Source organism: Phallusia mammillata, chromosome 7, assembly GCF_965637545.1.
Source record: "Phallusia mammillata chromosome 7, kaPhaMamm4.hap1.1, whole genome shotgun sequence".
NCBI lineage: Eukaryota > Metazoa > Chordata > Ascidiacea > Phlebobranchia > Ascidiidae > Phallusia > Phallusia mammillata.
Window position 1 is genome coordinate 23,217,446 of NC_137258.1, and position 13,287 is coordinate 23,230,732.

The following is a 13,287-nucleotide window of genomic DNA, read 5'->3' on the forward strand; positions in this document are numbered from 1 at the left end:
AAGTGAAGCAGGGGTTTACAAATGTGAAGCTTTAAAGACAATAGCTGGTCAAGCCAAACATATTGATGTACAAATCCAAGGTATTAAAGTAAAATAAATAAAAAACAGTAGTATTTTTGTTTCTTAATACAACAAAACAAAATTCTATCAACCGATTTTGCTTTACTTGAAAATGTCATTGGTTTGATATTTCAGTTGCTGCCAACATTTCTGTTTCTCATCAAAGTATTCTATTGATGAAAATACAGGAGAATTTCAAAGTTGAATGTCTTTCTTATGGTTTCCCTTCCCCTACTGTAACATGGTTTAGGTAAAGCACTATTTGTAAATTGTTTTTTTTCTTGCCAAATGGTACATGTACAGATGATCTAACAGGCACTAAGGTCATTAGATTCATCATGGCTGAAACATATAACATGTTTGTTTCAATTTGTCCACAATCAGTGTCTATTTATACAATGCTGTGGTATCGTTGTGTAGGAATGGAAGCAAAATAGGAAACATGACATCATCAGCTATGTATCAAACCACAAAGGAAGGACTTTACAAAACAACTGCTCTACTAACTGTGATGTACACAAGCATTTCACAAACCGGCCATTATACATGTGTTGCATATAACCGTCCTGAAATACAAGTTAACAAAACCCTACAGGTGGAAGGTACATGGTTTTATTTTAACACTCTTTTTGACTGCATTTAAGTAGAACTGTCTAGAACAGCGGTTCCCAAACTTTATACTAAAATTTGCATGGTGGACCTTTTGCAATTATTTTGTTATGTTGCGGCCCTATAAAAATTAAAAAAAACGCAAAAACCACAGCAATGAAAGAAAAAGAAAAAAACTACCAAATAGACGTTAAATGAGATGGGTGCACTTGTTTTGGTGCAATTAACTCATCAATGTTTGGTTTTGGTTTAGGATTGCGCAACTCTCATGTCGTGTACAACATACAGTCGGTTTCGGTATTACGCTAAAACCTAATATTTAAAAACTTTCTAATATTTTTTTTCTAGTATATCATAATAGTACATATATAATGTTGAAAACATTCGCTAACTGAAGAGTCTTTAGTAAAGACTAATATAAAGCAAGCATTACATCCGAGAAAGTTTTATCATTGAATCACATCAATGTCATACATTGGGTACCCTCTGGAAACAAAGCTGGGGTGTGCAAAACTATTTGCATTTTTTCTCTAAATCGGTGTGTTGGTGAGGGCCATCAAACTATTTAGTGTGGCCCTCACCAACACACCGATTTAGAGAAAAAATGCAATTGTCTTGAGAATTCAGCAAAATGTTTCACTAGTTTTTGGTAAATCTCCAAAATTACTATACCATACATAACTAGTATTATCTAAACCAGCGTTTTCCAACCAGTTTGCAAGTACTAAACCAAATGTGATGTAATAATTCCCTTTGTGTAGTAAACAATTATTTTGTTGTGAAACCATGTAACTTCTTGATGCTTTGGAAGAATTTCAAATTTATGGTACACATGAATAAAATTGTATGACCCTCGCTTGATGTCCGAAATTGGTTATATGACCCACCGGTGAAATATGTTGCACACCTCTGCTTGATGGACTAATTCTCCTTGCAGACCCTCTGAAACTGCTGTACGAACCCCAGTTGGTCTGCGGACCCCAGTTTTGGAACCGCTGGTCTAGAATATTTCATCACTTTTTTAAAAACACAATAACCTTTTGTATAACTCAAGGTGTTTCTTTTTCTGTTTAGCAACATTTTCTGAAGTTAACGAACACAATGGTCTTTATTATGTCACACACGATGGACAAACAACATATTCCAATGCTTCCCAACAATGCACAGACAATGGGGGAAATTTGCCACAAGCTAAGTTTTTGAATAATTCCAACCTGCAATTTGAATTACAGCAACTTTTTCAACAGGGCATATGGATTGAAAGTAAGCACAATTTTGTTATTGTTATAAATAACATTTAAAAACGAAAGCACCAAAAAGCCAAACATTTTTACCTGTTTTTGGTATTTTTTGCATTTAGGCACTGATTCAAATGGATATTTAGGAAACAAAACAGCATGGTGCAAAATTGTTAATCAAAACGGAAAAATAGCAAATAGCAGTTGTAATGAAAGGCATCCATTTCTATGTTTGTTTTCAGGTACATTTCATATTAGTGTATTTCTTGTACCACTTTTAAAGTTTTTCATTGTGACTTATATGTAGGTGTTGAAATTCTTGACACAAGCAAATGTTATGATCACAAGGTTATTGTGAAATGGAAAGATCAATCGAAGTACAAGGGGACATTTAATTACACGATATCTGTTGTTGACCCAAATACTGCAGTCAATATTAGGAAGACTTTAACACAAACATCAACAACAAACTTTGAATATGAAACAACCATTGACAAACTTCCAACTGATGCGAACTTCAACATATCTGTATGTGAAATTGATAGCAATCTAAGTTGTATATTTGTGATTATATAATATCAACTCCATTGTGCTGAATCATAGGTTTTCACCTTTTAACTCTTGCTAGGCCTAAATAATAAACTTTGTTCAGATTGAACATCAGTTACAGCATATTGGAAAAACAGCTGTAGCACATGCTATGGCAAAAACATCAGCAGTCTTTCGGAATGTAACAAGCCAGATGATTCAATATTCTTCAACTTGTGAAATTCAAATAAACATTCCACAGTCATTGTTAGAAACAATAACTCTTTTACAAGTGAGGTTTTGTTTTTAAAAGACAATTTTCAGTTACTTTCCATGACATTTCTTTGACATTATTTACTATTTTCTTGTTTCTTGATTGCATACTTTAAAATGATGTTCTTTGTCAGGTTTCCACCAGCAGACATTGGAACAATAGCATCATTGAAAATGTAGCTGTTGACCTTCAACCATCAAATTTAACCAAATATGAAATAGAAATTGGTGATAATGATAGAATAGATGCATCATTTAAACTGCAAACTTCCGATTGCTCCGGACTTGTGTTTCAAATTGATGGAAATTGCTCAAAAGGTGAAGGTAAACAAACAGTCAAACTTCATAAAAATGGATCAGTAAATGCCATTTGACTTATGGTGAACTTTATGTTTGTAGAAAGTTTAAACCCTTCCAATGAACAAAGTGATAATGCTACTGTTGGAATATCTGTTGGATTAGGAAGTTTGGTTGTGATTCTGACATTGTTGGGAGTACTGGTTTATTATTACAGGTAAGACACATTTCTAATTGATATTCAAACAAGATGTATTTGCAAATATTTAATATTTTTATCTTTTTACAGAAACAAAATTGGTTTGAGATTAAACTTTCTTCAAAGATCTGATGAAAAAGATTTTTCCAAACACAAAGCAAAGAAAACTAAAACTGTGGGAAAAACTAGAATCGCTGCCAAGGATCTTAAGAAATTCTATGTACAGAGTTTAAAGAATGGACACAAGCCTATTAGGAAGGAGTTTGAAGTTAGTAAACTGCCCAAATGTATGTTTAAAAATAATTAAGTGCATAGGTCAGCAGGTTTTGTACTTTTAACTAGGCAAACTCCATTTGAAACCCTTAAGTTATCATACCTTTTCTAAACCATTAACTTTAGCAAACTCTATTTGATAATTGATTTATGATTCTAGAGACTTTGTTCATGTGACAGTAATGTCAGGGAATGTTCAACAAATTGCATTGAAACACATGAAAATCATATGAAGTTGTTTCAAGTATGTATCAACATTGACAAATAATATACAATTGTTAAAATAAACATTTTTCTTATTAAGGTTCAGCAACCACAAGCAGCAGACCTCAAGTAGTTGGTGGAACTGGTGATTATGTTAATATCTCACTTACAAAGGTGAGATTGTAAATAACTGAAGCAGAAGACATGGTAGTATATCGTAAATGGTCTTGTTTAAACACAGGTAGTATGCATATGTAACATTATGGGTTATTTAGTGTATGAATATTCGTAATATGTTAAAACAGGGGTCACCAAACTTTTTTCACTGCGGGCCGGATAAGTTTAATAATGATTCACGCAGGCTGCATAGTTTGCACGCCCCAGCGCCGTCTTTCCAAACTTATCCCTCGAGGTGATTTTTATAGGGGGCCAAGAGATGGTCTTTCTACAATGCTATTTAAAATCTGGTAATGCGACTGTTGAATTGTACAGAGTGTCTCATCTTACGAGCAATGCTTGTAGATTACGTCACAAGTAACAAAATATGGCAATTATTTGCGCACAATTAACACTTATAGTCTTATTTGAGACGTAACAAACCGGTTTGGATCAATCTTGGGCATTGTAATTCTATGAAACTATAGGTAATATCAATTCTACATATCGCGACAGGAAAACTTTCGTAAGGACTAGATTAATTTTTGAATGTTACAAAGTTATCAATACGATTTGGCAAACCAAAAATGTGTTCGCGGGCCGAATGAAATGACCTCGCGGGCCGGATCCGGCCCGCGGGCCGTAGTTTGGTGACCCCTGTGTTAAAAGATACCCTTCTAATTGACAAAACATTTTTAACGACTAAATTTTAGGATAAAGAGAAAAAAAGCTGTTTTAATAACCAAAATTGTTAGGCAAGCATCCAGGTTTTAGATAAATGGATTACCACTGAAAGTCCAACCTACGAAACTATGGGACAATTCTGGAGAACTGTTTGGAATCAAAATGCCAAAGTTATCATCATGTTGGACCACATGGATAATCATGGAACGGTTTGCATTTTAAATAATTTAAATTACAACTGATTTAAAAAAATTCAAAACAAACTTGCTTGCGATTGGTTTTTGAATGTTTTGCACTGGGGCAAATCTAGACACTCAATTTCATGATTACAGAATCGGTGTGTGGAATATTGGTCCAATATTGGTTGTGTGAAAGAATATGAAACAATCATTGTAAGACTTGATGATGTCACTAATCATGGTTGTTACATCACAAGGAAGTTTGGTGTGGAAGATGCAAGTGGACAATATTCATCTGTAAGTGAAAGTTTTGCTTAATCTGCAACCTGCAAACATTTTAGCAGCATGTAAATGTAGATAAATTCCATAAACCACATAATCATGTTTGGATATTTTGTCACAAAGTTGTTGAATTTACTTAATACTTTCAATTATTAGGAGTTCCGTTTCATCACACAATTTCAATACATAGGATGGCCAGCTTGCAGCACTCCAGCGACATCAAGTGGAATCATGCTCTTTGTGTCAGATGTGAATGAAAAAATTAAAGAAGTTGAATCGTCTAGTAAAACTAGTTGTCCTGCTGTGGTGCATTCAATGTAAGAATTAGCATCATGTTTATTCAATCATTACAGACTCAAAATGACCAGACATCTAAACCTAACAGTCTGATTGTGGCAACACTAACTTTATTTGTATGTCCTTGATGTACTGTTTACAATCTTAATATAGCTGCTAGATAGTATAGTACAAACAAATGATAAAAATATATACTTTTTTTCACATTACTCTTTTTTACATCTTGATTGTATTTTTTCACAGCATGTGATAAATGGTAAAAAGTGCTCGTCATTACTCTTTTTTACAAAAAAATGCATTGTACCTATATTTTGAGCATCATTTCATAGATCATGATATCTTGAGCTTTAAAATTCTTGAAATTCTATTGCCAATTAGCACATGCAGACTCAAAAGCAGTCAAAGTGCTGATCAATACACAACTTGTGATATTTATTTACTACAGACATGAATCTGGACAAACTGGAACTTTCATTGCACTTGATTATTTGATCGATGAAATGAAGAAAACTGAACAAGTTGATGTTTATCAGGTTGTGTTCCACATAAGGCAGCACAGATTGGAAACAGTACAAACTGAGGTGACAAGTATTGAACCTACTTAAGGACATTGTTTGTTTATGTGTTATCGGTTTTGTGTACCATTGGTTTTTATTTCATTTCTAGGAGCAATACATTTTCTTGTACAAAGCCATGACAGAACTGGCAATGTTTGGTGAAACTGATTTGGATTTGCAACAATTTAAATCTGTGATTGACAGTTTAAGCAGGTTTGTCCCAAAGAAACATTTTTACTGACATGCCTGCACAAGATACAACATAATTAATTTGTGATTCTCTTCACTGCCACTGTTTTTATAATGCCTGAAGTATTTCATGTCATCAATAAAAATTGTGAATTTTTATGTAGACATCCTACTACCAACTTGGTCACAAACCAATTTAATTTACTGCAACAAACTTTGGATGAACCATCAGTTGCCAGTGTGACAATTGAAACTCCACGAACTGTTGCTTGTAAGCTTGCTGTCATTTTTGCATTCTTTACTGCTAGCACAAGGTGTCTGTTTGCATAAATTAGTTTTTAAACATTCATTATTTCAGATGAAGCTTTCCACTCCCACATTTATGACAATTTTACAAAAACAATCACGAAAGCCTACAAAGTACCGGTAAAATAATTTGTTATTTCTTGGGATACAGGACTTTATACCTACAATGTATTATTATTTCAGGGTTATGGAAGTGAGAATGATATTTTAGTCTGCAGTGAAATTTCTGGACAATTTCAAGGTTTCTGGAAACTAATTTTAAATCAAAATATTGAATTGGTTGTAATGCTAGACAAATTAAAGGTATTTATGCATAATGTGTATTTAGAAGCTTTTGTCACACCAACAATATTTGCCACTACAGGATTCTGGCCTGTTGCCTAGCAACCAAAACACTACAAAACAGTTTGGGAATGTTTGTGTAACACTTGTGAGTAAAACAGAATCTCAACCTGGTTATCATGGAACGGAAAGTTTTTATGTGGAGAGTGCAGAGAACAGAAACAATGTAATGTAAAGTTTATACTTGCATTCATGAAGTAACTCAAATGTCTGTTTTCCAGATGTACACAAAACTTATATGTTATGACTCTTGGAATGATGATGATTCTCCATCTGATGTTTCTGGGTTTGTTGAGTTTTTCTCCTTTATCAAATCAATAAGAAGTGATGAAATTAAAGGAAATGTCTTGGTTTGTTCCAAGTAAGTGTTTGTTTAAATGAGCTATGCATAATTCAGGTTGACTTTATTCTTTGTATGTTTTTCAGCAATGGGTTGACTAGAACTGCAGTGTTTTGTTGTTTGTCGAATCTCTTCTCACGGTTTGAAGTTGACAAGAAAATCGATGTGTTTAGGACAATGAAAGATGTGAAAGAGTCTCTTCCTTGCTTTGCTCTTAATCTGGTACAGACATGTTGTTGATGTATAGTTGTTTAAAGAAATAAAGTTTAATTTGCTGCAAGGCCTACAGACAATGGATTTTAGCAACAAATAGTAAATCAAGAATCTTTTGCCCATACCAGAATGCCTATGTAAAAAACTATGTATTAAAATGCAATTTTAACCCTTTGCATTGTTGAACAGAATAAAGTAAGCAAACAAACCACTGGAAAGTGATTGATTAGGCCCTTTGTATTTTTAGGAGACGTACAAGGCATGCTACTTGACAGTGAACAAAATGGTTGAATCATTTTCTATTTACATGAACTAAACGTTTTTTGTTTTTTGCCTAATAGCTTTTTACTGTACTTATATTTATCTTTAAAAACACTAAAAACTCTCAAATATATTTACTGCTCAACACACATCCAACAACAAGTATGTAATGTAATTCACTGAGAAAGTGAATAAAAGCAGTTTGGAAAAGTTTGTTATAGTAATTGTATTCCAAAGTTTTTTGTAATGCAACATATGCATAGAGTATTTTAGTTGAGGTTATGATTTGAAGGTTGTGGTTGAAATGCTGCTGTGTTAGCCTTTGACAAATGATTAAAAAAGAAAAGCAGAAAAGTGGTTACCACCAGTTCAGTGCAGTTACTGGAATACTATAAGCACATAGCATATATTGTGGTTTAGATACAGCGATTTGCAATTGATAAAAATACATTAAAATGTGAATCTTATCATAATACCATTTTTATACGATTCTTTTTATGTATTCATAGGTTATTCTTATTTCTCGTCCTTTGTTATTCTTATTTCCTCTGTTATATTACTGTTAAGCTGTCTGTTTTAGGTTAATTGAATCATTTTTCTGTAGGTATAAAGACATATCATCTGTTTACCTTAATATCACCAGTACATACTCTGTCAAAAGAAACCGCAGCATAGTTTTACAAGTGTGTTATTTTATTAGTCATCACAAAGTTTTTTTTCTCATATCAAATTCTATGTTGCAACAGGTAATCTGTTAAACACCTAAAACTGACTGAATTCTATACGTTTTTAACAGTTTGTGCATATTGCAGTAAATGTATTTGAGCATGTCCCCATGTCACTTTTTACCTCACTGATAACTTTATGCATATGTGGGACCCAAGCGTTTATGCCTGCAGAAGGAACAGAGCCAGCAAAAATGACGGTAAAATAGTATATTAGATCCAATAAACAATATGTAATTATTTCAAGACTTAAAATGGTGACAAGCATGAAATCTAACATTTTTGGGCATGCAGATTCATAGAAATTACTTTCCACATAACTGTTTTCTAAAATAAAAGTTTGTGCACAAGAAATTACCTAAACTTGGAATGTACACAGTGGAAGCTGAAACATTGCCTTTAATGTACTAGATTATTTGCTGTAAAGGTTGTGATGGGTGGTTAAACAGTGTAGTAAAAAATTTTTGTTAACCTGATTTTAATGAAATTGAAGGTATCCTATTAGTGCTCTTATTTCACTCTGTTTTGGTTAGTTTTAAATGTGGCATAATTTGTTGTGACTTATTATAGAATTTTCACAAAATACTGTTTTATTTAGATTTATGGCAGTGCAGTGTTAAGTTGTGAATTATACTTGTCATGTAAAAACCTGAAACATATCATGTCATATCATGTATATCCATGCAACGCAATGTTTACAGCTAGTAGGAGTTTCCTTATGTGGGTGTGCAGACCTTTAAGCAGCAACAAGTATGTTGTGTTTAGTTAAGCTCAGGAAAGATGGCCATAGATTTAGTATGTGGTCTTTAGGAGCATTAAACACATACAATGATGTTGCTTGGTGTTGGTAGCAGCATAAAGTATTGGTGCAAAATGTATTGGATAATTGCAGTTTGTTTCTTGATTATCTGCAATGTAGCAATCTGTGGTGAGTATAATGTCAAAAATAGACTTAAATTTTAGCAAACTTTTTCTTATGTTTTTGACTTGGACTATTTTGCCATGACAGTGAACATTTTTAGCACCGAAATTTTGCCTGGTATCAACTATACAGTAAAAGGTTGTTAGCATCACATTACTTATTTGAATTGCCATTCAACTGATCAGCCCTGGGTTTGGCCTAAACATTATTTTGGAATTGCTAACCTTGCTGATTTCAGAAATGTTAGCCTAGTCGAGAAGAACAGGCCTATCTTTACCCATTCAAAAGGTTTTAGGTGGTACTTGATAATAAAATAAGTGTTAAGGTGGTACAGAATTGGTTGATGTTAAAAATCGCTGATCTAATGCCTCATAACCCCCTGTAAACTGACAAACGACTCCTACAAAGGTCATAATCCACAGGTTAGAAACTATTACTCTATTGTGAGTCACTGTCACATAATGCTTTTTAGGAACATTGTAGTTGTAGCACTTTACATTCTATCCATCATCAATGCTCTTTACTTTGTCATGCTTTGTAAAAATTCACTGTTGCAAAGCTATTTCCGACAATGTTAATTTTAAGTGCTGTGTTACTGCTATGATTTGTATCAGAATTAATTTAACTTATTTGTTTGAATGGAATTTTAGGTCAATCATGGAATCACTCTCCTGGGTTTAATGCATGGGAACCTAATCAACCAAGTGACAATGGAGTTGCATGTTCCTTCGTGGGATGCGGAGTGGATCAAACTCTGTTTGGACATGGTACACAGCAAAGTGTACTTCAATTCGTTACTATATTTGTGCCTATTCAGGTAAGACTTTATACCCACTTTAACAAGAACTGAGAAAACAATTACAGTGACAAACAAGAAAGGTGGCTTTCACATACTTATACTTTCATTTTATATATTCTGTATCCTACTTACCCATTTACCATACTCATCATTTGATCTACACATATAGTTTTTTTTGCAACCAAAAATGAACTTACGGTAGTTACTTACAGTAAACAAACATATCTGATTTTTAAGAAGAATTTATTAGCAGTATCCCAAACTTAAAAAAGTTCTGTCCATATTATTTTGCATCATTATTGTCATATAATTAACTAAGTAGCAAAAAAACAATGGAAAAAAATAATTTAATCTCTTGCTGATATGGCCATCCAAGGTCAGTTTTAGACACAAATTTCCCTAAAAAGCCTTAACAATTATATTACAGACACTATAAATAAAAAAGCCATTTGCTACAGAGGTATACATAACAATTCACTTAACAAATGAACACCATTGACCTGTTGTAACCTCTCACAATGCAGACAGGGAGGTTTAATTACTTTTTGACACCGGTTTCAATAGCACACAGTCCTTGGTGTGTCAACCGTTTTGCCTAATTTATACATGACATAAATACTGATTTTCAAAATTATTTGCAAAAAAAAAGAAGCTAAATTGTGACCAATAAAGCATAAAACTCCTAGATTGTGAACTTTAGACAGTATAGCCCAGGGGTGGGGAACCTGTGGCCTACAGGCCACATGCGTCCTTTTAGAGCACTAAGTGCGGCCTACGATGCATAAATACATTTTAGGATCTTGATATTGCACGCTGTACCCATAGAAAATAGTCAACGAAAAGGAATTTGTAGGGATTTTTTGTCTCCCATTACTATTTGATAAGTTCTAGAGCAGCGGTGTTTGCCTTAGATTGGTTCACAAAGTGATTTCTGTAAGACAGGATCTCATGACAATCATACTTCTGTAACAAACAAAGCAATTGTTCGCGCATACTCTAATGTCTGAGACTTGTCTGTGATGTCACAGGCTGCCCTTAGATCACTGATATACGTAAACAAGCGCATCTACAAGTGAAATAAATCCTGAATGTTGTAGTGAAGGTGGAAATGTGGAGGGAAGTTTATTTACCTTTATTCAGATTGGACCGTAATTCCAACGACTCCGCAAGAGAAAATTACACAACTACCATTCCGTAATTTAAAAAGTTTGAACACCACTGTCCTAGGCCTAGGAAATAGTCTATGCGGCCTACACAAGTGTCGATAAAACGTTGAGTGGCCTTTATGAACAAAAAGGTTCCCCACCCCTGGTATAGCCGTTTCAAATTTTTTTCTGTTTTGGGGACCTGTGGGTGAACCGCTGGGTTATTCAGGATCAAACTGATGGAGGATCAAATTTGGATCAATACCTAACATCTGTTTAAATTTGGTTAAATTTGAAGCACTCTTTCTTGACACATATTACAAACCAGTGTCAGATAAAAAAGAAAAAAAAAGTATGGACAAAAAGAATATATGTTCAGGGAAGGGGACCCATAATTAGCAAAATTTTATGCAAATTACATTTGGAATTAAAATGTATCAAAGAGTATGAGATTTTGTTGTAATGGTATTAGCAACCTGTCTAATCAAGAATAGTGTATTTCGATCATAAAAAGGTTTATTTTGTTCGTTTGCTATTTTTGCAAAACTTTGATCCCAGCAACTAAATGCCATTGTTTTTGTTAGATTTTTTTGGTTGACATTTTGCACAATAATCTGTAAGTCTGTTCTAGAGTTTTTGTACTGTTTGTTTCAGAAACCCGAAAACTCTCTCTAGACCAATCAGAGTACAGTGCTGTAGCTGGTCAAACATTTGATGTATTGATTTCAATATCACGCCAATCTACACAACCACTGGATATTTCCTACACTTTTAATGGATCAACAAGTTTACTTGGAACATCAACAACAAACTACAGTTTAACTCAAACACTCACCATGCCTGCAAGTGACACAACAATTACTGTGAATGTGGTAGGTTTCACTGTCCCATTTTGTCCGATAGATGTCACCAGCCATGTTAAACAAGGTAAACTTTGGATGTTAATATACATTCCAGAAAAACTTCACCATTGGTACTCAAATGGCAGTGATTGTTGTATTGTGCTCTCAAAATTGTCTGTTTAAATTCCCACATGTTTGGAGAGTTTCTCAGTGAACTAACATAAAAAAATAAGTTTTGTTTATTGTAGTCTCTTAATAAACCTTAATGTGTTTAATGGTGAAAATAACGGCCCAAATAGACGTTAAAAGCGACATGCTTTATTGTTCAAACATTTCGGCAAATGCTCATGCCATCATCAGTGATATTGGCCGTTATTTTCACCATTAAACTTATGAACAGATCCGTATACAGTGTTTTAATGTATTTATTTTTAGCAAATATTGTTTGAAAAAACACTTTTTGAAAACAAAACTTAAACATGATAAAGTGAAAAATGACTTATTTGAATTATATTTGTTTATTTGCAGTCAAATTAACCCTCACATTGTCATCCATTGTTGCATCTTCTACCCAGACAAAATCTGTATCTTGCACAATAACTGGGTACGCAAGGCCCACAGCCAATTGGTTTAGGTAAAAAACAAACTTTAAATAAACCCTCATTTTGTGGGTTACTTTGTAAAAATTACTTGTAAAAAATCTGCCAGAGTTTCCACATCAAGTTCCAACAATATATATCAAAGTTCAACTAATCCAAACAATTTTACTGGTCGATCTACTCTTTACATCCAACCAGGGACACAGGCTGGTGAAGGTGGAAAATATGTTTGCAAACCTACAAACTGGAATGGTGGTGGAAATATTGACAAGACACTTACCCTTTATGGTGAGAAGAACATACTTTTGTGTTACCTTCACATGTTGTGCACCTTTAATACACATTTCATCAAAAATTTAAAATACACATATTCTCTATATCGCATATAGTCTCAACCGTAGGATACACTACTGGATTACTAAAGTTATAACTTTAAGCACTTGTGTGGTTAAAAAAATAAGTTCAAGATATTACTTGAAATGAGTGGTAAGGCACACTATTGTGGACATTGTACTGTTATTTAAAAATATTTTTTACAAAAATTTAACAAAATCTTGTATGGTTAGTTTCTGCAAGTATTGTTGTTGCACCAACTTTGTATGTTGTCACGTCCAATGCCCAACAAGTATTTACCTGCACTTCATATGGTTATCCTGGACCTAAGATTGCATGGAAAAGGTAACAAAACTTTGTAGCAGGTCAACTTTAAGTTAATTTTCAAGAAAATTATTAATGTTTGCCTCAGAAATGGAATTTTAGTGGCATCAT

The 13,287-nt window shown here is 33.6% G+C and overlaps 2 protein-coding genes across 3 annotated transcripts; both read left to right on the forward strand.

Annotated features, from left to right (window-relative positions):
- The first annotated feature begins 20 nt into the window (after window positions 1-20).
- LOC145237898 (uncharacterized) lies at window positions 21-4,657 on the forward strand. The gene is made up of 13 exons (XM_080100890.1): window positions 21-80; window positions 196-310; window positions 481-662; window positions 1,744-1,932; window positions 2,030-2,149; window positions 2,215-2,435; window positions 2,560-2,727; window positions 2,843-3,032; window positions 3,108-3,222; window positions 3,295-3,472; window positions 3,638-3,721; window positions 3,782-3,855; window positions 4,593-4,657. The coding sequence occupies exons 2-12, from the start codon at window positions 237-239 to the stop codon at window positions 3,812-3,814; spliced, it is 1,554 nt and encodes a 517-aa protein (XP_079957016.1). The 5' UTR covers window positions 21-80; window positions 196-236; the 3' UTR covers window positions 3,815-3,855; window positions 4,593-4,657.
- LOC145237897 (receptor-type tyrosine-protein phosphatase alpha-like) lies at window positions 4,645-12,777 on the forward strand. 2 transcript variants are annotated; one of them, XM_080100888.1, is made up of 15 exons: window positions 4,645-4,730; window positions 4,854-4,997; window positions 5,139-5,299; window positions 5,725-5,860; window positions 5,946-6,049; window positions 6,190-6,296; window positions 6,384-6,451; window positions 6,515-6,634; window positions 6,696-6,839; window positions 6,895-7,034; window positions 7,100-7,235; window positions 9,785-9,951; window positions 11,733-11,950; window positions 12,449-12,554; window positions 12,718-12,777. In XM_080100888.1, exons 1-13 carry the CDS (start codon window positions 4,650-4,652, stop codon window positions 11,791-11,793), a joined length of 1,569 nt encoding a protein of 522 aa, XP_079957014.1. In that variant the 5' UTR covers window positions 4,645-4,649; the 3' UTR covers window positions 11,794-11,950; window positions 12,449-12,554; window positions 12,718-12,777. The 2 variants fall into 2 exon arrangements, with proteins under 2 accessions (XP_079957014.1, XP_079957015.1); XM_080100889.1 differs by lacking the exons at window positions 9,785-9,951; window positions 11,733-11,950; window positions 12,449-12,554; window positions 12,718-12,777 and adding an exon at window positions 7,474-7,692.
- Window positions 12,778-13,287: the final 510 nt, after the last annotated feature.